The 21,522-nt window shown below is 38.0% G+C and overlaps 1 protein-coding gene across 1 annotated transcript; it reads left to right on the forward strand.

Moving 5' to 3' along the window:
- The first annotated feature begins 10,847 nt into the window (after positions 1 to 10,847).
- On the forward strand, positions 10,848 to 16,441 carry LOC144708632 (pentatricopeptide repeat-containing protein At3g29230-like). The gene is made up of 2 exons (XM_078582044.1): positions 10,848 to 12,749; positions 15,871 to 16,441. The coding sequence occupies exon 1, from the start codon at positions 10,892 to 10,894 to the stop codon at positions 12,740 to 12,742; it is 1,851 nt and encodes a 616-aa protein (XP_078438170.1). The 5' UTR covers positions 10,848 to 10,891; the 3' UTR covers positions 12,743 to 12,749; positions 15,871 to 16,441.
- Positions 16,442 to 21,522: the final 5,081 nt, after the last annotated feature.

Below are 21,522 nucleotides of genomic sequence, written 5' to 3' on the forward strand. Positions count from 1 at the left end.
TTGCTTGTTCATGTAGTAAGAAAAGTTTTAGGAAATGTTCTCCAAAAACTTCAGATTTGTTTTTCAATTGTCATCTTGAGGGAGAACCTGTTGGATCCCACCTCCTGATTCCCTCGAGAAAAAATTATATTTGTTAGTTTGTATAAATATTCACTTGTTAAACTACTAGAAACATTGATTAAGCTGTCTTTTTGCTTGTGCGTATTTTGAGATGTTCAAAAATAAATTCAAAAAATTATATATTTTGTAATTTGCCCACTTGGAAGAGAATCTATTATATCTCATCACTGGATTTCCTAGACACAAATTTATAATAATAAAATTTCTCGTCAGACTGATAGATATTTTTATTATTTCGCAATATTCTGGTTGTTCACATAGCAAAAAAATTCCTAGAATTCGGAATCGTTTGACATTTGTCGTACTGTTTATGTAAATTAATGTAAATATTCCCTGATATAAGTATGTTTCCGTATTTTCACTGATTTGGGCATCTTTTATTGTTCATATTTAATATAATTTCCAAATGTTAAAAATTAAACATTATTTGTCATATTCTCTCTCGGAGAAAATGTGTAAATATGATTTTACTAATTTGATTATATTTTATTTGTTCATAGAGTTGGAAGACGAGTGCCTCAAATTTCAGTATGAAAAACCATGGTTAGAATCTCTCAAGTATAAAAATCCTATCATACAGCGTGAACATATTATGGATAAATTTTCAATTCTTCTTCATGAGCCCTCTTGGAAGCTATTTGGACCCCTTAACCTCATCCCCTAGAGTACACAATAATTTGTAAGTATCAATAAAAGTATGTTAGATACTACATAAAAGCTTTGTAAATTTAATTTAGAAAAGTGGCAGTCATTTAGATTGTTCAAATACAGAGCAGAGATAAAAAGCTTTTGTAAGAAGTTTTCTAAAATTCAAATTATTTATCATGAAGGAAATTCTATGGATCCTATTACCTGATCCCTAAACTGCTTGATATTTATTAATGCACGTGGGCGTTCTCTTATGAAACTAATTAAAATGTTTCAAATTGGGCTATCGTACTAATCCTCATATGGTGCGTAAATATAATGAAATATTCAACTTTATAGTCATGTGTTTTCTTGGTTAAGAATCTGCTAGATCCAATCTCCTGATTCACTCAAGAAAAAAATATTAAATATGATAAATAATATATTTTTAAACAATTGTAAATATATATATATATATATATATATATTAATAAATATAAATGTTCTCATATCAAATAATACGAATATGTGTGTAAATGAATCTTACTAATTCTGTTATCCTTCTTGTTCATATTTTATTAGATATCCGATAACCTTTGGAACAGAAATTCAAACGTAATTGTTTTTGTCCTCTCAGATAGAAATCGGTTGTTTCCATCAACCTGGCTCCCTATATAATTAATTTTGTAATTAGCTCTTATGCATGTTTAGTTGTAAATTATTATAAATTTATAGATAGAAATATTTTTTTGCTACATTTTTTATAGAGAGCAAATGTCCAAAAATATAGGGATAAAATTTATGAAATACTCAAATCTTTTGTCATGTGCCCTTTGGAGGAGAATCTATTGGATTCATCACCTGATTCATTAAAAATATTGAACTTTAAATAATTATCATAATCTATCATGTTAAAATAATATAAATGTATGTGTAAGTTATTTTTATTGATATCTCATTTTTTGTCAAAATACTCAAAATAATTTCGGGAATATTTCCAAAAAATCACTTTTCTCATGTACCCTACTGGACTTTTATCCCACCCTTAAGTTCATAGAAAATATTTTATGCTTATCAGTTAACATAAATATTTTATTGTTGGAGTCTATTATTAGATAAGAATTTCCAGAATATATTTGAATAAATTGGTTTTTTTACTTCCATTGAGTTAGAAGGTATAGTAAATACATTCGGAGAATATTCCATAAATTCTTAATTTTTGTAATTTTTTTAATTAATATTTTTTATTCTTTGTTTTTTCTCCTGTACCCTAATGGAAATGTACACCCCCCCCCCCCCCCCCCCGCCCCCCCACTTAAGTTACTAGATACAAATTATATTGATACATTACTATAATATATTACTTCGCAGAGTCTCTTGTCAAAGAATAATTGTGTCAATATAATTGAAAAAATGGTTTTATTTCTATTGTACATTGAGTTAAAATATATAAATGAAATCCATTTGGAGAAAATTTTCATATGTTCATTACTATTTGTCAATTTTCCCCCTTGGATGAGATTCTTCTTGATCGCATCACCCATTTCAAACTAGAATCGACAAGTTTCCCAGTGTGTTATTCAGTTGGTTTTATTTTGCTAGTTTGTATTTTGAGAATCTGTAAAAATCTTTTGTCAAAATTTCAAAAAATTTTATCATGTGATCTATCTAAGTGGAACCTACTGAATCCCACTATTTATTTTCCTCAACAAGTAAGATTTAGTGTAACTAGAAAAATTCGCTTTTCAAATGTAATATAAATATATTTGTAAATTTGATAATTTATTGGGTAGATTTTCATGGTTATGAAGTGAGTAGATATTCAAACAACTTCGGGGAGAAAATTTCTAATAAATATTTTATTATTATGCGCCTTTTTCTTGGCAATATTTTTATAATTTTGATATGGGATAAACCTAACTCTAAAAATCTAATGTAAAATCCCCTAATGCCCCCTTATGGTTAGCACCTACTGACACTACAAGAGCCACCATATATTATAACTGATGTATTTTAAAGTTGCTTATCTACTATTTTAATCCTCATTTTTGTAATTGCCTCATTATATTTGTTGTTTACCCATAATTGTCAAAATAATAATAAATAACTTATTTAATGAAATTTATGGAACATAATTTATGTGATGTTGAATACCCTTGTGAAAGATCCTTATGGTAATATGAAAATATACCAATGAGTCATTACTTTTATTAGTATTTTAAGATATCTGGGTATCTGATACCACCATCTAGTATCCATTATCTGATATCAAATATCAACATTTGCTATCATCCTCATGATAACAATTTCCAGGTTAATACATGATGTCCACGATATCTGGATTGCAATCCTATATTGGCATTTGGATCTATCTCAACTTTTCTGGATTGGATGTCTCCACCTGGATCTCTTCGAGGAAAGCATCATGGATCCCATTGCCTGAGTGATATTCATAAATCACATGCTAAATATTTATAGTTAGAGTACCAGTTTTGAATGTTTACTTACAAATGATCATTTAATGCTAATATGATCATATATGCATGTTATTAGGGATTAAAATGATAATGAAAATATTAGAACAGTATTCTTACTTTTATGATTTTATGGTATTTTTTGTGGATTATCTAACATTATATTGTATACTTCAGAATATATTTATGAATCATTTAAAAGGGTTTAATGTATTTTAATGACATGTACCATACTTGAACAATAACTGGACACATGTCAGAATCATATTTGTTTAGTTCGTGACCAATGATCAGTTATGCCTATCATTGTGAAAGGCATCATTACGTTATCTTGATTGACGATGGCATCATGCATCATTCATGGAAATACTTTTTTCTCTTTTTTTGCACTTGGACACGTCCAGACAAGACAAATTTTAAGATTAAAATTACAATCAGTGCAATGGTTGATGCAGACCTGTGGTCAACAATGAGGCATCAGATCAAGGAGAATTGTTCACCAATATAACATGGGTTTGGATAGTGATTGAACTGGGCCTTTTCCATCTACATCAATGTGCTAGTTTTGAGGACTCCGAGGACGCTCTTGTCTTCATATGAACATGCATCAAAACCCAATTAATGTGGGATCAAATATGTTTCTCAATTCAAAAAACTTGTATGTAATTTCTTTGGTGAATTTGAGGAACAAGTCAGACACTGTCAAGTTGGCAATTTATAACATGGATCGAGGGAAAATATAAATAATCCGACAACCTAAAATTTTTGAATTTTAAAATGTGATATCTGAAAATTCAAGATTTTTGGCTGAACTTTGGAGGTTAGTTCCATCTTTCTCTCGTTGATCCATCCATAAACTAGAATTTATAAAGAAACCCTGGTATCTATGAAAAAACCTATCCTTGGAATTCTCTCTCAATGTTATCAATCAATTTCCCTGATCAGTTGGATGATTTATTATCAATTTCCTTAGTTCCTTTATTGTGTAAAAAGAGCGAGGGAGAATGAATCAGGGAGCTGATTAAGAGTATTGACGTAAAAACTACACTTAACCCATTAGACATGCAATAATAAGGTAGTATGATATTCAGCTTTTTTCCATCTTGGTTGTCTCATACTTTCTTCTAAGTTAGTGTTCTGATGGATAGCCTGGACAAAAAGCTTTCCACACATGCCAACCACGTCTAAAGATTCCAGTCCTAGCAAGGTGTAGTTGTTCAAAAGTCATTGCTCTCCATGCCGCTAATGGCGTGATTCTACCAGAATCCTGAATAAGATAGATTTGCTTATTATAATCCTTTTTAACTCTAGGAAATTCCCCAAAAATTATATAATTCCTAGAAAAATCCCTATTTAGAATATTATTCAATATTTTTATCAATATTAATTATGTACTAACTGAAAATTTTCTCTATCATTTCTTGCTCACTATGGATTTGACCCATAGGAAATTTATAATTTTTTGCTTAAAAATCCAAGCCTGAAATGATATTTTTACCCCAAATAGGGTTTACGGCCAGATATATAAACAATAAATCACGCCTACTAATTAAAATAAATTCGTTTTTGAAACAAGTAGAAATGTGTTTTGGAGTATTAACAATATTTGGCTATCCTCTTGATGATATTTTTATAATAAATAAGAAAAATAATAAAATTTTATGATATTAAAATTGGCTGTTTAAGTTCCTCATAGGATGTTAATCTGTTGCATTTCGCCCTCTAACTCTCTAAAAAATGATTTTCCTTAGAAATATTATATTGTGATTAATGTAAAGATGTTTTTATAGTTTACTAATTTGACTTTTTTTTTCATTGATAAGTTAAATTTTACAGTAATTAACTAGGTTAATTACTATCATGTCTGTAATAAACTTGTACAATAATATTTATAATAAACCCTCTATCTTAAGATGTACATGATGAGTAGAGGGGTTGTTCACAGGGAGGCAGAGTCCAAGGATTTAATTCAAGCTATTTTGAATGCAGTTTAAGTAGATTTAATCTTGATTAGATATGACCTTTAGTGGAGATCATATTACCAAGGCTAAATGGGGATGATTTTGTTTTTAATTTCAATTTTAAATAAAGGATGGATCCTTAGAGATCATAAGGGAAGAAAGTTGAGAAGAGGGAGGTATAAGAGATGAGAGAATATTAAGAGAAATAGGTCCTCACTTCATTCACCCTGATTCTTAAGAGAAGATCAAGAATTGGAAGTGTAATGAGATAAAGATAGTACTTAATATCGGTTCTTAAACACTAATAGTTGGTTAAGAATGTGGGGATTTAGAGGTAAGTGAGGAATAGATAATTCAAATAATTTATATAGTATTCTTCTATCTGATAATAGAATTTGATCATTAGCTTACTTCCTTCTTGAATAAGGCCAAGGGCTAGTATATTTTGCCCTAGCCAAGGCGATTTAGGAGAGCACAAATCAAGGTCAATGAAGATGGAAACTAAAAATAAAATAAAATACCAGGACAATCGCTGATATAAGGAGAGTTTCTCTCTGAGTGCAGACTATGGTCGAGCATCCAAGAATGGAAAAAGAGAGAAAAATAGGGTATTATACCTAGGGTAAAGGGGTGAGACAATTCCACTTTTTCCCCTAAGTATTACTTAATTTTCTTTAGTTTTGAGGCTCCTCTCGTCGATCCATCCGTACGGATGGAACTAGCCAATTTGAGCTCAGTCTGACGGTTGGATCTTCAGATATTAATGTTTGAATCTGGAGAAATTTAAGGCGTTTGATCTTTTTGGCTTTCTCTCTCTCCACAAAATTTGCATAAAAACCCCTCCGCCTTTGCAAAATTTTATTTGGATGCCCCCTAGAAATATTTGGATGTATGCCCCTCTGATCCTATTTCACCTGGAAAATTGCGAAAACGCCTCTGCTCTTCCAAAACAAGTTAAAATACCAAAAAATTCAATAAAGCAAGAGATTTACACCTGCAGAAATTATTGAGAGCAGTTTGAGAGCCCTTTTATTCATGTCTTCAGTAAATAATTTCTAGAAAGATGCAAAAAATCAGTAAAATAGTAAAATTCAGGATAATGTACTAAAGACAAATTTGTTTCATTTTTTAGTATGATAACATTGAATTATAATCATTTAAGTGCAAATAAAAATGTGATATATATGAAGTTAATACTATAAATCACATGTTATCATATACTCCCACACTTACATCATTGCTAGTCCCTATCGATGATATTTGTGTATTTCTTAACATGCCAAATCATGTGGTATTCTTCTCTCCCTCATATTTCCTTGAATGATGGGTGGTGCAAATAGAGGCCATGGATACCCTTTTTACCCCACTAATCAATCCCAGTTTGATAACTCCCTTAACCATTAGAAGTTTCACTCCACAAACATACTTCCATCCCCACCAACACCATGTACTTTCTGTTGGGTTCTAGAGGCCTTGACTTGGATGAACAAATCAAAACGATGCGCAGCGGAAGTCTTTTCCGAATCGAACGGCATCAACGAAAACATTAAAACGAAATACCTTTGCACGAATCTCATTCGTGATTTCTTCGATCCCGGAGCGAGATGAGTCAAGCTGCTCAAGTGTGTAGCCTCTAGATGTATCCACGCGGTCCTCGGCGCGTTGGATCTCCTCCTTCTCGTAGACGAGCCCTGTTCTATCTCCATCGGCATCGTTACGTTGTCCCGATCACATCAGGAATGGAGAGGGGGTGTGGGGAGAGTGGAGAAGAAAGGGAAAGGCCCCTGAACAATTCTGGCCTGGGTGAATTTCGTTCAGGGCCTTCCCCTATTTATACTAAGTGGGTATTTTGATAAAACCCCCCAAAACTTAAGTATATCTTCCAACGTCCAAAAGACCATTTGTGTGTGACCTCTAGGCCCATGTATCAGTCTAGTTAACGACTCCAGCGGCCCAATAACCTTTATTGGCCTTCCAAATTAATTAACTATATCATCATATAGATTAATTAATGTCGGATCGATTTAACCCAATCGATAGGTCGAGACTCCGACACATGGGGTGCCAAGCTACACCTCGTGTCCTAGAAGATACAAAGGAGTGTGTATCGACTCACTCATGGAAACTGTTCATCATCAGTTACCGTGTATGTATAATCCCTCACCCACTTGACGCTCCTTGGACGACTTAGGGTATGATCAACTGTCAAACCCTAATCGGTCATCCGAGTTAGTACTGATGCATTTGGAAATCATCGGAGAAATCTTCTCTGATATTTCACTCCCTTGGCCAAGGACTTAGTTGCATTGTCTTCCTTGAGCTGTCACCTCTTATATCGAGGGTGGACGATCCCATCTTGACCACTCAATCACCTTCATGTACTTCTTAATGCACCCGAACTAAGACCGTTTAGAATCCCATGATTAGAGACTCGTTGGCCATAGCCAAAGTACAACCGTCCGTCCACAAGACGTCTTTGGTGTCTCAAGTCTAAGGACCACTTACACAACCGTGAAGTGAATCAACCTGATTGACAGTTCGGTATAATACCATTCAGGGATTCGTACGGATCAATTCAGTGAACTCTTTCCACTAAAGAGCACCCACTATCTATCCTTAGTGTCGGCACACTAATGGCTACGGGACCGCCCATACTCATCATATGAGTGAGGCTAGATAGTGCTATTCTATCCGGATACTTCGATGTCCTTCTCGTGTATCCTTCGAATAGGAATGTTTAGAACACATGCTTAAAGACTAGTGATCTCCGCATTACGATCTCATCATAATTCACTAAGTTCGATCATGTATTCATGGACTTCATTATGAGCATCACACGTGCACTATAATGAATATGTTTTATTAATGAATATGGAACGGGATGTGGAATGTGTGATTGGCTTACCGGCCACATATATTTTCATCACTTTCATCCCCACCAACACCATGGATCAGAATGCAATATAAAAACTTACATTGTGAAATACCAAGAGGTAACTATGCCAGCACTCCCCCTCAAGCTGGAGGTTGTATATTCTTTATTCCTAACTAACAAATAATGACTTGCAATGCAGGGTCGTGGAGCCTTTTTGTGAACACATCAGCACATTGATCCTCTGACTTGACATTTGGTGTACTGATCAAGCGACTCTCCAATTTCGCTGTAATGAAGTGTCGGTCCGCTTCACATGCTCGGTTCAATCATATTGAATTGGATTTTGAGCAATCTCCATTGAAGATTTTTTATCACAAATTATCCCACAGTAATGCTTGTGAAACATGTCTACCTCATTTGGTACATTCAATGCCTTGATAAAGATGTACGATTTTCAACCACCCAAAATATTCTAGGTGAGTGTAGACATCAACTTGTGAAAAATGGAGAAGAAGAAATTATTTTTTGGCACCTTCCCCCCTTATCTACACACAAAAACCCATTCTACACGTCCAAGTTATCCCACAGTAATGTGCATAACTGAAACATGAACGGTCCTTGTAGTTTGCCTCCAAAATTTTTGGAAGTCCTCTTGCTCAAATTAAATATGGCCGTGTTAATAGTTGAGAGCTCCAATGGCCATTTGATCCTTAAGTTCCCTAGAGCAAGGTATGTTTTCACCAATGGTAAGGCATTTGGAGGTCAAAAAATGTGAGGTCTTCTCATTCATGAATGAGATGGATTTCATTCTTTTTGGCTATGGATATCCAAAATTCTATATGGTATTGATATATGGTGAAAGGAGGGTACACCTTCAAATTTTTTGGGCTCCTCTTCAAGGTCTCCGCCTTCAAGAACAAGATGGCTTTCATTCTGTTTGGTTCTTTATAGCCAAAATTCAATATGTTATTGATATATGATGGAAGGAGGGTACCCCTTCAAATTTTTTGGGCTAATGCATGTCTACGTCCCGAAGACTTATTGACCCTAGGATGTGATTTGAATCCCTATGATAGACAAACTTGAATCCTTTGTCAAAGGTGGCATTGAAGCTTGGCAATGATTTGGATAAAGTGGTTGATTTTGGTCATAGTGTGTGAAGTCTGTCTGGGAATCCTTTTAAGATCCCCATTAATCAGCTGGGATGATTGATGGGTTAACCTGGTCACAGTGGTAAAGGGTTTGACCTGACAGGGGGAAACTATTCTGAAATTTTTGATCTTGAATGGTGTGGCATTTATCAACATATTTTTGTAGACCAGAGTCTATGTTGGCCCTGGTCAATGTCGGCCCTGGTCCACAAGTTTACCAATTTGGTATGATTTCAGCCGTTGGGTTGAGATAGGAAATAGTCGATGAGTCAGCTATGTTAGTGTTGAACATGGTTGAGAGGTCCACCTTTTAGCCTTCACCACAATCAATGGTTTGACCAAGTCTATGTTGAGTATGGCCAATGGTTTGAGATGGGTAACACGTCGAATGGTATTGGGCTGACATGCTGACAAGGAAAACATGAGATTGATAATGAGATTGTTGCATAGTGAAATGTATGTTGGAGGTAGATGGCATGATCGCTTAAGTGGATGTGATTGGTTCAACATTTTGTCTAATTTCAAAGGTAGTCACTGATTTATTTTTATTTAAAAGAAAAAAAATTCATTTCATGTCTTATTTCTTCTGAATTCTAAACATTCATCATAGGACATAAGGATGCTTCCAATACCAAAATTTTCATGTTGTTATGTCTGTTTGACTCATCTAGGATGTTAGATTCTACGATTTTGATGCATCCATCAGCAAGTAGGGAGTGACATTCCAAGATGACTCAGCCCATTGCACCTGATTCACATAAGAACAATACAAGATTGAAAAATCAAAGATTTTTAATTGGCAAAAATACCATGCCGATCACGACCTAGCCTAGGGTCGTGCTCGTAGACTGATCGAGCCATGACATGAATGCCACTTAGGAGGTTTTATATATATTAGGATTTCGTGTTTGGAAGAGTTTCTAGGTGTGGCATAAACATAAATATCCAAATATACACATAGACCCCACTCATCCACGCCCACTACTCTCATACAATAATCATAACTTGGCATGTCACTAAGTCCTTAGGAGGCATTGGTGCTTTTAGGAAAGGAGGCACCATCATTGCCCTCGTCGAATGTCGGGACAGGGGCACCGTGACGTAGACAATGCTTTTGTAGGTCACCATGCACAGCTGCTGCCAACCCACCACGATATGTGTTACTCTTGAGATCTTTTGGGGACGATAATGCATCGGGTGCAAATGGCTCGTATGCCGAGGCTCTCAATGCTATGACTGCTTTGTGCTTCTTGAGGCAACTCCTATCTCGTGAAGAAGAGAGAGAGAGAGTGTGTGTGTGTGTGTGAGTGCGTACGCCATCTGATTCCCCTCGTGCAGCTGGTGGCAGAAGCTAGTAAGTCTCGTCTTACAGCAGACTATATCCGTCCTAAACACCCGGTTGGCCCCAATGGTAGCAAGAGCCTATACGGAGCATGTCAACTAACAACTATGAGTTGATTCTACGAGGATACCGCAATGGTAGCAAGCTCTCGCGTATTGCCATAGCCTCTGCCGAAGAAAATCATATCTGGAAATCAATACCAATCCATTGATCAGACCCAAAAAAATTGATCGAAACAGGAGTTCTAGGAGGGGTTTTTTGACTGATTCTTGGGCCAAAATAAATAGACAAAGAGACCCATTTCTTAGAAATCGTCTGAGACCCATTTCAGCCATGGAGAGATGACCGCACTGCCGCGAGCTCCACGATGGACCTCCCAGCGGCGCCTGCTGGAGCAGACCCTCGCAGAGCTTGCTCACAACTCCACCGATTTGCACGCCATCAAACAAGCCCATGCCCAAGTCTTCAAGCTCCACCTCCATGGCGACCTCTTCGCCGCGCCTAAGCTCATTACAGCCTACGCTGGCCGGCACCGCCTCTTCGCTGCCGTTGCCGTCTTCCACCTCGTCCCCCAACCCAATACCCATCTCTACAACACCCTCCTCCGCGCTTACGCCGCCTTCAGCTTCCCAATTCGAGCCTTCTCCTCTTTCATCTCCATGCAACGGGCCGCTATCAAGCCCGATAACTTCACCTTTCCTTTCCTTCTCAAGTCCTGCGCAGAAACCATGATCTTGAACGTGGAGATGATCCATGCCCAAGTCGCAAAATCAGGATTTTTCTCTGATATCTTCGTTCCCAATTCTCTCTTGGACGCTTATCATCGTTGCGCTGTCAGGTCTTCTGCAGGAAAGCTGTTTGATGAAATGCCCTGGAGGGACTTAGTCTCGTGGAACACCATGATTGCAGGGTTGGCTAAAGGGGGGGAGATGGCGGCTGCTGAAAAACTGTTTGAGGAAATGCCTGACAGGGACTTGATTTCCTGGAATGCTATGCTTGCTGGGTATGCCCGTGCCGGAGACGGGGACCGAGCTTTCGAGGTCTTTGAGATGATGCCGGAGAGGAATGTGGTGTCTTGGTCGACTGTTGTCTCTGGGTACTGCAAGAAGGATGACTTGGACATGGCGAGGAAGCTCTTTGAGGAGATGAAAGAAAGGAATTTGGTTGTCTGGACCATAATTGTATCAGCCTATGCAGGGCGAGGGCGAGGGCGAGAGGCGATGGCACTTTTTGAACGGATGGAGGAGGAAGGGATGGAAGTTGATGGGGCTGCTGCCGTCAGCATCCTCGCTGCTTGCGCAGAGTCTGGGTTGAAAGGTTTAGGGATGATGGTGGAAGCCCAAGTGAGGAGGATGAAGACTGGGCTCACCACACAGGTTTACAATGCCCTTCTGGACATGTATGCCAAGTGTGGGGATCTGGGCAGAGCTCAGGAGCTGTTCCAGACTATGCCGAGGAAGGACCTTGTCTCCTGGAACTCCATGCTGCATGCTCTTGCTCTCCATGGCCGTGCCGAGGAAGCTCTCTCCCTATTCAGAAAAATGTCACTCCAGAAGAAAAAAAATAATGATCATAATGATGTTGCTGATGATGATGGCAATTATAATGATGATGAAGGGGTGGTACCAGATGGAGTGACCTTCTTGGGGGTGCTCTCAGCCTGTGCGCATGGCGGGTTGGTGGAGGAGGGTAGGATGATCTTCGCCGCCATGGAGAGGGATTACTCGGTGAGGCCCAGCATTGAGCATTTTGGAGCCATGGTTGACCTTCTGGGCAGGAATGGGCTTCTGGAGGAGGCACTCTGGTTCATCAAGGCGATGCCAATTAAGCCGAATGCAGTGATCTGGGGGACTTTGCTCGTCGCCTGCAGGGGTCAGGGCGAGGTTGGGCTGGCAGAGGAGGTACTTGGAGAGCTTGAAAGGCTGCCAGAAATGGATGCAGGGAACTTGGCAGCGGCGTCTGGGGTCTATGCTGCTGCAAAGAGATGGGATCTTGTATCGGAGGTTCGGACAAAGATGAGGGATGCTGGCGCAGAGAAGATGACAGGGTTGAGTTGCATTGAGATTGATGGCGTGGTCAGTGAGTTCAGCATTGGGGACAGGTCACATCATCAGTCAGAGCAGATTGTGAAGATGCTGCAGGGTGTGGGGGATCACATCCGGCATTTGAGTCAGACTGCTGCAGAGCCCTGATGATATGGTAATGTTTCTCCAGGATTTCCATTTTTCTTCCATCACTTGAGAGGAAAACGTGGATAACTGCATGGAACTTAACCAAAATGAATTTTTTTTGCTCAAAAATATGTGTTTTTAACATATGGTGCATTAGGTATGTTTTGAACGGCGATAATTACAGAGGAATTTTTTTTTTTATTTTACACAAAAAGTTTTATTTTGACAAACTGTGAGCTGGTTAAGCTTTGGGGAAAGAATAGTTTATGTCTGAAATTTGAAAATAAAGATTGAAGAACTGTGGCACCGCAAAGCCTATCGGCGACTTTTGGATGATACGAGTAGGAGAAGAGGCCGCTGATCCAATATGATATACAATCACATCAATATGCGTCAACCTTGGCCCTTAGAAGGATATGAAGCTCCCGCCCAGACCACCCTACTCCAGATGCCTCTTAAGGTACCCAACAAAGAGAAAAGGATGACTTCTGTTCCATCATAAGTGCCTCCCTTTCACCCATCGTCTCTCCCCAGTCTTACTATTTCCTCTCGCATACATCCATCCATGCAGGCGTTGGATTCCAGTCGCTCTTTGGACAATCAGTGTCATCCATCCTGTTTGTCCACTGGCCTTGTCTACTTTGCCGAATCCCTGTGTCTATTCTGAGAACATAAATTCCAAACTGGATTGAGACTACAGTGGAATTATTTTGGGAGTACTACAGGGTTGTACCAGCAGGTCGATGGGAAGAGCCTGCTATCTTAATAGCTCAAAAATGAAACCTTAAAATCTATCCATTTCATTAACGTTCTATCTCCCTTAAAGAGACATTTAGAATGTTAAAATTTTACATTAGAAGACCCTACCGCTCTTTTATCTTAGCAGTCTGACAACCCAACCTGGTAATGAAGCAGTGTGCATGATAGAGAAAAACAAAGGATAACGTGCTCCGCTGATGACTTTTCAGTGTCCTCTGATGCATCAGTCCTTGATCATGTGGCACATCTGTTGGAATGGTTTCTCCAATGAGGTGAATGCTTTGTTGATGGGGCTTCTCCAATGAGGTGAATGCTGTTTATGCTTTGACTCAGCTTCTGATGGTGAGAAGCTGTGACTAAGGTCTCACTGCCGTTGCTGCTGATGAGGTTCTACCTTGCACAGCTATGACACACATCTATTTCATTTGCACGGTACTCAATCTGCGCTCAATGCAGCAATTTATTTGCGATTAAACTTGCCATTAAATGCGGTGTTCACCTCAGTCGCGCCTTCGGCGTTCACTGTCTTCTTTGCTACAGTCAATGTCACGGCCGTAGCCACAATCAAACCCATAAAATTCATCAAACCATGCTCTTGGCCGTGCCCATGCATACTGTCTCAGCCATGGTTATACCTGCTGTCAAAAACATGATCAACAGCAGCGTAAACTTGTTGCCAATGTGCATGGTCTACTCTGAGATCCATGCCAGGTGCAACAATATAGTTAAACATGTGGTCCTTGTGGCTGTCATAACTCAGTGAAACGGGAGATCCATGCAACAGTCAATGCCTCGACCCTTGAAGATGTCTCCTACGTGGTCCTCCCACCTGCATGCTTGGGTATGCCGGGTTTTTCCCACTCTCTCCTGCTTCGCCGGATCTAATCCTGGGTTTCTTCTGAGCCTTATGGAACTTCTCCCAGATATGTTAGTCTCTCTTGCGTCTATCCCAGGTATTCCATTTCTCCGGCTGATCTCTTGAAGGGCCTTCAGTATCTGCTGCAGATCCATGTGGGTCTGCCATGGAGCTTACACATCCCCAGGGATAGATCTTTGGTCTCCAGTGGTCTGGACTGGGAAGAGACTAGCTCTAGACTGGGCCCCAACAATTGGCCCAAAGGATCCCCCACAGGCTTACCGAAAGACCACAGATCTGTGGGGCTAACCACCCAGACCTGCCAGGGACAGTGGTTTGACAGTCTGCACCCAACAATTGACCACCTGCGACACTGCAAGGCCATGAGTCCAGCCTGCAGCCTGATAGGATCCTAGGGGTAGTTTAGTCATGTTAACCCACAGGGGCGTTCTAGTCATTTTCTATGATGTATTTCCCTTTGAATTGGGATGCCCTCCCTTTAAGAGGGCAGCCAAGAAAGAAGAAGAAGAATGTACTGCCTTGTCTCCCCTCTCCAAGGCCAGGTCTGGCCTCCCCTCTCTCTACACGATCATCGTCCCCCGAGATCGTCTCTTCCTCACCGCATCTCCGGTCGGCTCGTCCCCGGCCGATCCCTACCCCATCGGCTCGGCCTGCCCTCTACCATTCTTGTTTCACCTCTCTACCCCGGGAACTTCTTCCTTACCTCGTCCTCCAACCTCCTTCCAATACAAACCTAGGTCAAGGTGCGTATCACAGCCCATGCACGAACCAACCCATGCCTAGCCATGGCCTGATTGGGCCTAAGCTACTTCCCAGCTGCAACCGAGCCAAGGTTCAGCCATAGTCGAGCCCATGTCTGGTCGCAACCTAGCCACAGTCCTGACATGATCGACTTGATGTTCCAGCTGCAATCTATCTTCATGGTCCAGCCAGGTAAAGGTTGTGGTCCGGCCAGCCCAAGACCATGGTCCTTTTTGGTTCTGACAACAGACCATCTTGTCAGTGTCCCATCCCTGATGGCATCCATTCTACTAGGTCTCTCCCCAATAATAACTCATGGATTCCTGCCAGCCATTGGTTGTTCCATTATGCTCTCCATGACCTGCATCGTGGGATGCACCTTGGATCACAATGTATGTCCATCACCTGTCCAAGGGTGTAGACAGGGCGCTCAGTCTGGGATGCCAAACCATACTTCTAAGTTTGATATTTCTCCGCCATGAATGATTTGTTTCTTAAAACGTAAAAAATAAAATATAAAAATGTTGCATAAACTGATGGGCTGTAATCAGATAAGCACTCAACAAGTGTCCAATCAAATTAATGATGTAATCAAATTAACTGAACAAGTGTCCAATCAATTTGTGAAATTTAATTTGGACGTATGATTTGCTGCTTCCAAAAGCATACTTTTTGTCATATTAACAACAAATTGAATTTGATAGATTGTATTATTATGCATAATATTGACTGAAAACAACTGATCCTGAATCCTCACTCTCCCTTGATGCAGCACCACTGATCGTCCTGAATCCAAGGTTACTGGAGAGGGGCAAGAGGACGCATACAAATCACAAAAGTGGCCTTGGAGAACTCTGAAAAGTCTGCCACAGAGACACTGAAGAAACTTGTCATGACCGTGCCAAAGTAGCCGCTAAAGATGCCACCATGGGCAAGAGCAGAGGTAAGAAAGAGCATTACTGAGGCCTCGCAGGCAGGATATAGTTTTCTCACAATGACGCTGAACTGGAGCAGAAGCTTGAATTGAAGCAGCATGTCTTGGAACATGAAAATATTACATCATACAACACAAGACGGCAGCCTCTGCTTACAGCAGCATAGAAGCTTCCTTGAGGGCACAATTCATCATCAGCATCAGCATCATCATCTTAGTCTGGGTATATGTTGAGGACCATGATGAACTGTCAGCATTCTTGTCTTCACCATTGTGGGGCTGAGAGAATCACAGTTTGAGAAAATTTTATGAACAATTGTAGACATTATACATTGTTATTGTCATCCTACCAGACATGAATGACCAGGATGATGGCGGTTCATTGTCCCCTCATCTTTGCCATCGTTGACATCATCATCATTCTTTTGTTGGCCATCGACCAGATAAGGGGGAAACCTATGCAGATAACTTTGTAAGACTAATAACAGACAGACCAACTTGGTTTCATGTCCTTTACGATGATGAGTGGATGGTAATGTTTATGATGAATGGTGATCATCCTCTTCTGGAGTCAATTGGTACGCGATGGCATATTGTCATCGCCATCATTCATCTAAGCCCAAACATAGATGTCAGTGATGGCAGTGATGATGATGGCCATGGTGAATTCATCATCACCCCCCAATCCTTGTTTGCCATAAACTTGTCAATGATGATTTCATCCTTGTCATTTCTCCAAGTTCCCATTTGATCATGATAATGATGACAAAGTTTGGGGATGTTGATGATGATGACAAATTCCTGATCCTCTGCCAACCCCAGGACTGAGGCCCAAGTGCTAAGTATGCTATTCGACCTTGTTGGAATACATACAATTCGGACATTTTAACAATTAATTTAAATTGATTATAGACTAAATTAAACAATATTAAAATGAGATATTCAAGTCTAATACATGTAATTGATTTGCATTTGGTCCAACTAGAATAATTTTGCTCATAATTTTTTATCTCACTAATTTTGTCTTTAATGATTAAATATTTTTCCCAGTTATTAGAATGTTACTTTGAGTGGATTAATATTTTAGAATTATCTAAAACTAGAAATTACCAGATTAGATTTCTTGAGAGATCATTTAAATATTTTATTTTATGGAACTTTAAGAGAATAGTTCTATTCATTAGTTACTCCAGTAGGCATGCACTAATAAAGGTTAAGAATACCCTTCCTGACGTGATAAGGAATCCTTTGTCAAGTCAAGAACCATGCACTTTAACAATCTTCTGCCACATCTTTCTGCATTCCAGAAAGAGTACTCTGGTTTGAGTTCTATAAACCTTCAAAATTAATCTTTTATTGGTAGAACATTTTAGCGCCTCTAGTGTGAGAACTTGGGGGGAGAAGATTGACCAATAACCTACCACAAAGTTGTTACCACGTGGCAGGTTCATTTAGTAGGGACGTGGGCCCAATTAGGCCATTCATTTTTTGTCAATTTAAAAGGCTTTCCTTCTCATGTTTCATATTACAATATTGCAGACTTTTTAATATCTCTCTCTCCCCTCTCTCTCCCTCTCTCTCTCTCTCTACATTAGATCCAGTGCATTATCTTGACGGTCACAACATGATGACATGATGATACAGATAAAAATGCCTTGAGTAATATATGTGTTGAGTTTTGGTAATTCATATCTTTCATATTCGTTTACATCTAGACTTGTTTCCATAAATATTTTATTCTAGAAAAATAGTATTAAGTATTCATGTTGTTCAAGACGTCTTAAGCTTTGGATGATTTAATATCTGATGGCATCAAGGATGTTAACTACAGACAAATCTAAATCAAGACCCCTAGTAGTATTCATTAATCTTTGACAGATGGTGCGAAATATTATTTTTTATTGTAATAATCTTCCCTAGAATTGAAAATTTTTAGCTAAAGCATATGCAATGAAAGAGCTGATGATAAGGGCCTTTTTGAAGGTAAATCAATTTGGGCTCGATATGTCGTAAAGCACCAACTAAGACGTTCATATTGATCATTTCCCATGTTTTTTTAATTGAAGAAGGTTGAAGATGACTTGTATGAAAAGGGAAATACAATAATCTGGTTGTTTTATTTTTCCAACAAGTAAGACAACTAATGAACTCAAATTCAGGTGTTAATTTATTGTTGATAATTTAATTAATCAATAAAGTTTATAAAAGACCTTCCATCTTTCGGATAAATTAAGATAGTGAAGATAGTAATGGTCATCTTTGATGGATATTAAGTGGCGTTCGAGCCAATCACAATTACATGTAATGTTTAATTTCGTTAAAATAAGCTTGTGTTGATTATTATTCTCCTTTGATGTTTATAATGAGGTCCTTCAATACATGCAATAGATTGGTGAATTATGATGAAATCCTAATTCAGTTATCACTAGTCTCTAAATATATATTTTAAATATTCCTATGTGACGGATACTCAAGATGGATATAATACTATTCAAAACAAATAGTAATATCTGGTCAGACTTTTATGATAAGTATGCTTGATTTTGCGGCAATTAGTGTAGAGACCTTGAAGGAAAATGGTGGGTACTATTTAGGTAAAGACTTCAGACACTATATTTTTATAAATCCCTGAATTGTGACCGCTGTGGAATTCAAATAGTCTTAGCTTGGATTTAGATATAAGTACAAAAGGTGATTGAATGATCAGATGAGGGCATCTACCCTCCGTATAGGAGGAGATTGACTCAGGGGAGAAGATGCATTAAATTCTTAGCCAAGTTAGTGGAGATATCGAAGAAGACATTCTCTAGTCACTGTTAGGCTTTCAAAGTGAACCATACACTATAACCATTCAGGAGTCTTGCATGGATGAATGATCATACATACATGGTTCCTTGAGAGAGTTTATTTACTTCTCTGTTATCTTTTAGAGCATGAAGTGTATCTTTTGACCCCTCGAGCTAGAAACATTAATTATCGATTGGGTTAAATCAAATTAATATATATGTTGATAAAGTTAATTAATAAGGTTGGAAAATAAATTTATTATAATTAAATTTATTTAATTAGTCATATATAGACCTAGAGGGTCACAACAAAAATATGTACAGACGTTGGTGAATATACTTAAATTAGGAGGAGTTATATGGAAAATTATAAAAATAAGTATAAATAATGGGAGGAAAACCCTGGTCTTTTAGGTGCCCATTAATAGCGACAATGGGTTCCCTTGCCTTTTCTCCTTCTCAAAACAAGATCCCATTATTGTGATTTGATGGTGCGAAGATTCGGAAGATCTTCAAGGGGAGTTGAAGAAGTTCAAGAGGAGATCCATCATCGCATTAATTTTGTGGATACATCTAGAGGACAGGTACATGATGGCTAGAGGAACTCTTCCAAGGAGATCAACAAGGTGATAAGATCATTGATAATCACAAATTTAGGGGATTTAATTCGTTGTTGGTAATTGATATTATTTAATAAAAATATATTTAACCATACTTAATAATATTTATTTAGTGACGAGTAAGGATCGTCTCCACAAGAAACGATGATTAAGAATTTAGTTCTCTTACTATAGTGACTATCAGTATGAGAAGAGATAAATATGAGAATAGAATATATGAGATAGTGATATTGAAAAAATTTAAGTAGAATTACACAAAGTGTTACTAGAATAAGGTAGAGTACCTGAGGGATACAATAGTGATGGATTGCACAAACAGTATGATGGTAAAGATAGAGATGACATGATGGGGACGTAAGGAAGTTAAATGATAAATAAAAAGATGATAACAAACTATAATTATGATACTTACCTTAGATGATGTCCGGAGAGAAACAATGTAAGGCACATACACTTACCTTAGATCCTTACATTCCGCCAGGACCACGGCGATTTGCGAGTACCGTTAAGCTCACCCTCTTCTCTAATGCTTCTTCCCGCACACCCAAGACACCAAGAACACACTTGATGGATCTCCAAACTCACTATCTTTCAATCAGCCCACACAAGTAGGAAGCCAGTTCAAGATTATTTTCACAATGATCCAGGCCTCTATTTATATATCAGAGTTTATGGATTGAAAGAGGAGGGGACTACGACAAAGTCCTGAAAATTTTAGCTCAATCAGATTTGTACATCAAAAGATATGGCCGTTTGAAGTTAGAGCAATCCTAGCCCTTATTTTTTCTATCTCCTCATCATCGTCTCTAACACTTCCTCGTTTTCTGTTTTTGCTTAAGCTATCAAGTTGCTTGAAATTTGGTGTCTCCTCATCTTCCGTGCGCATGCTTTACAAAGGCGCCACATGTACCACATTGTTCGCACCATGTGTACAAGTGGCGCCATGCTGTTGCGCCACATTGCCCGACGGCCTTTATTGGTTTTTAAGGAAAAGTGCTTTTTTGTCTTTTTGCTTTATCAGTCCACGCGTGCATTTATTGCAAAAGAGGATGCCTTTTTTATTCGTCCCCATCATCACTGCGCAGAAAAATTCAAATTTGTTAGTTAAATGGCATTATGGCATTGCTTTTTATGATCCCATAATGGCGCCAAATGATTGGCTGATGCCAATCATAAAAGGAGTTAATGATTGTCTGTCGCCAATCATTCTCTGTAATTCTAATTTGTTGTTGTTTGACGAATCGAGCGACAACACATGGCGGCACAAAATAAAGGCCTAAAAATATTTTTAAAATTCATATTGAATAAAATAAAAGCCTAAAATACACACACACACACACACATATATATATATATATATATATGAACTTAGAAAAATCATATCTTTCAAATTTTAATGTCAAAAAGTTCCAAAAATCATATTTTGTCTCAAAAATTATATTCCTTTAGAATCTATTGTTAGAAAAATCTCTAAAAATTCATAAAATACATTTTTATGCAGAAAATCATTTAATAAATAGATTTAATGATTTTAAACTTGATAACATGCAAATATGAGTGATTTAATGCACATAAATACTTTAATATTATCATACGAAAGTACAAAATAAGCATGTTATCAATCATCTTTGAACTCCTATTTCAATATGATATGAATTAAATTGTTGTCATTGCATTTTACTATTTTAGATGATCAATCAAACTCAAGAAAAAATAAACAGATGGGTTATGCATTATTCTAATTCTTAAGTGGATAGTATGGCCATTTATTTGAAGTACATTCCATGGTTCAAAACATGATTGGGGAAGAAATTTGACATGAAGGATCTAAGAGATGCGAGAAATATCATTGATATAGAGAACCATAGGAACAGAGTGAGAGGATGCATGTTATTAACTCATAGGATCTATCTTGAGAATATTATTCACCATCTTATTTGCATTTTTGGTGATAAAGCAATAAGTACTCTAAAACCTCATTAAAAGATGAGATGGTTGAAATGAGGCAAATTCTTTAAGATGTGATTTGTAAATGGCTAGATATTTATCATGTATTTGGAGTTGGGAGCAGGTTTATTAGAAGC

The sequence above is a fragment of the Wolffia australiana genome, chromosome 10 (genome assembly GCF_029677425.1).
Source record: "Wolffia australiana isolate 7733 chromosome 10, ASM2967742v1".
Classification (NCBI taxonomy): Eukaryota; Viridiplantae; Streptophyta; class Magnoliopsida; order Alismatales; family Araceae; genus Wolffia; species Wolffia australiana.

Excerpts from the sequence above, each read along its gene's own strand:
- LOC144708632 (XM_078582044.1), top strand. The coding sequence starts at position 10,892 with ATGACCGCACTGCCGCGAGCTCCACGATGGACCTCCCAGCGGCGCCTG.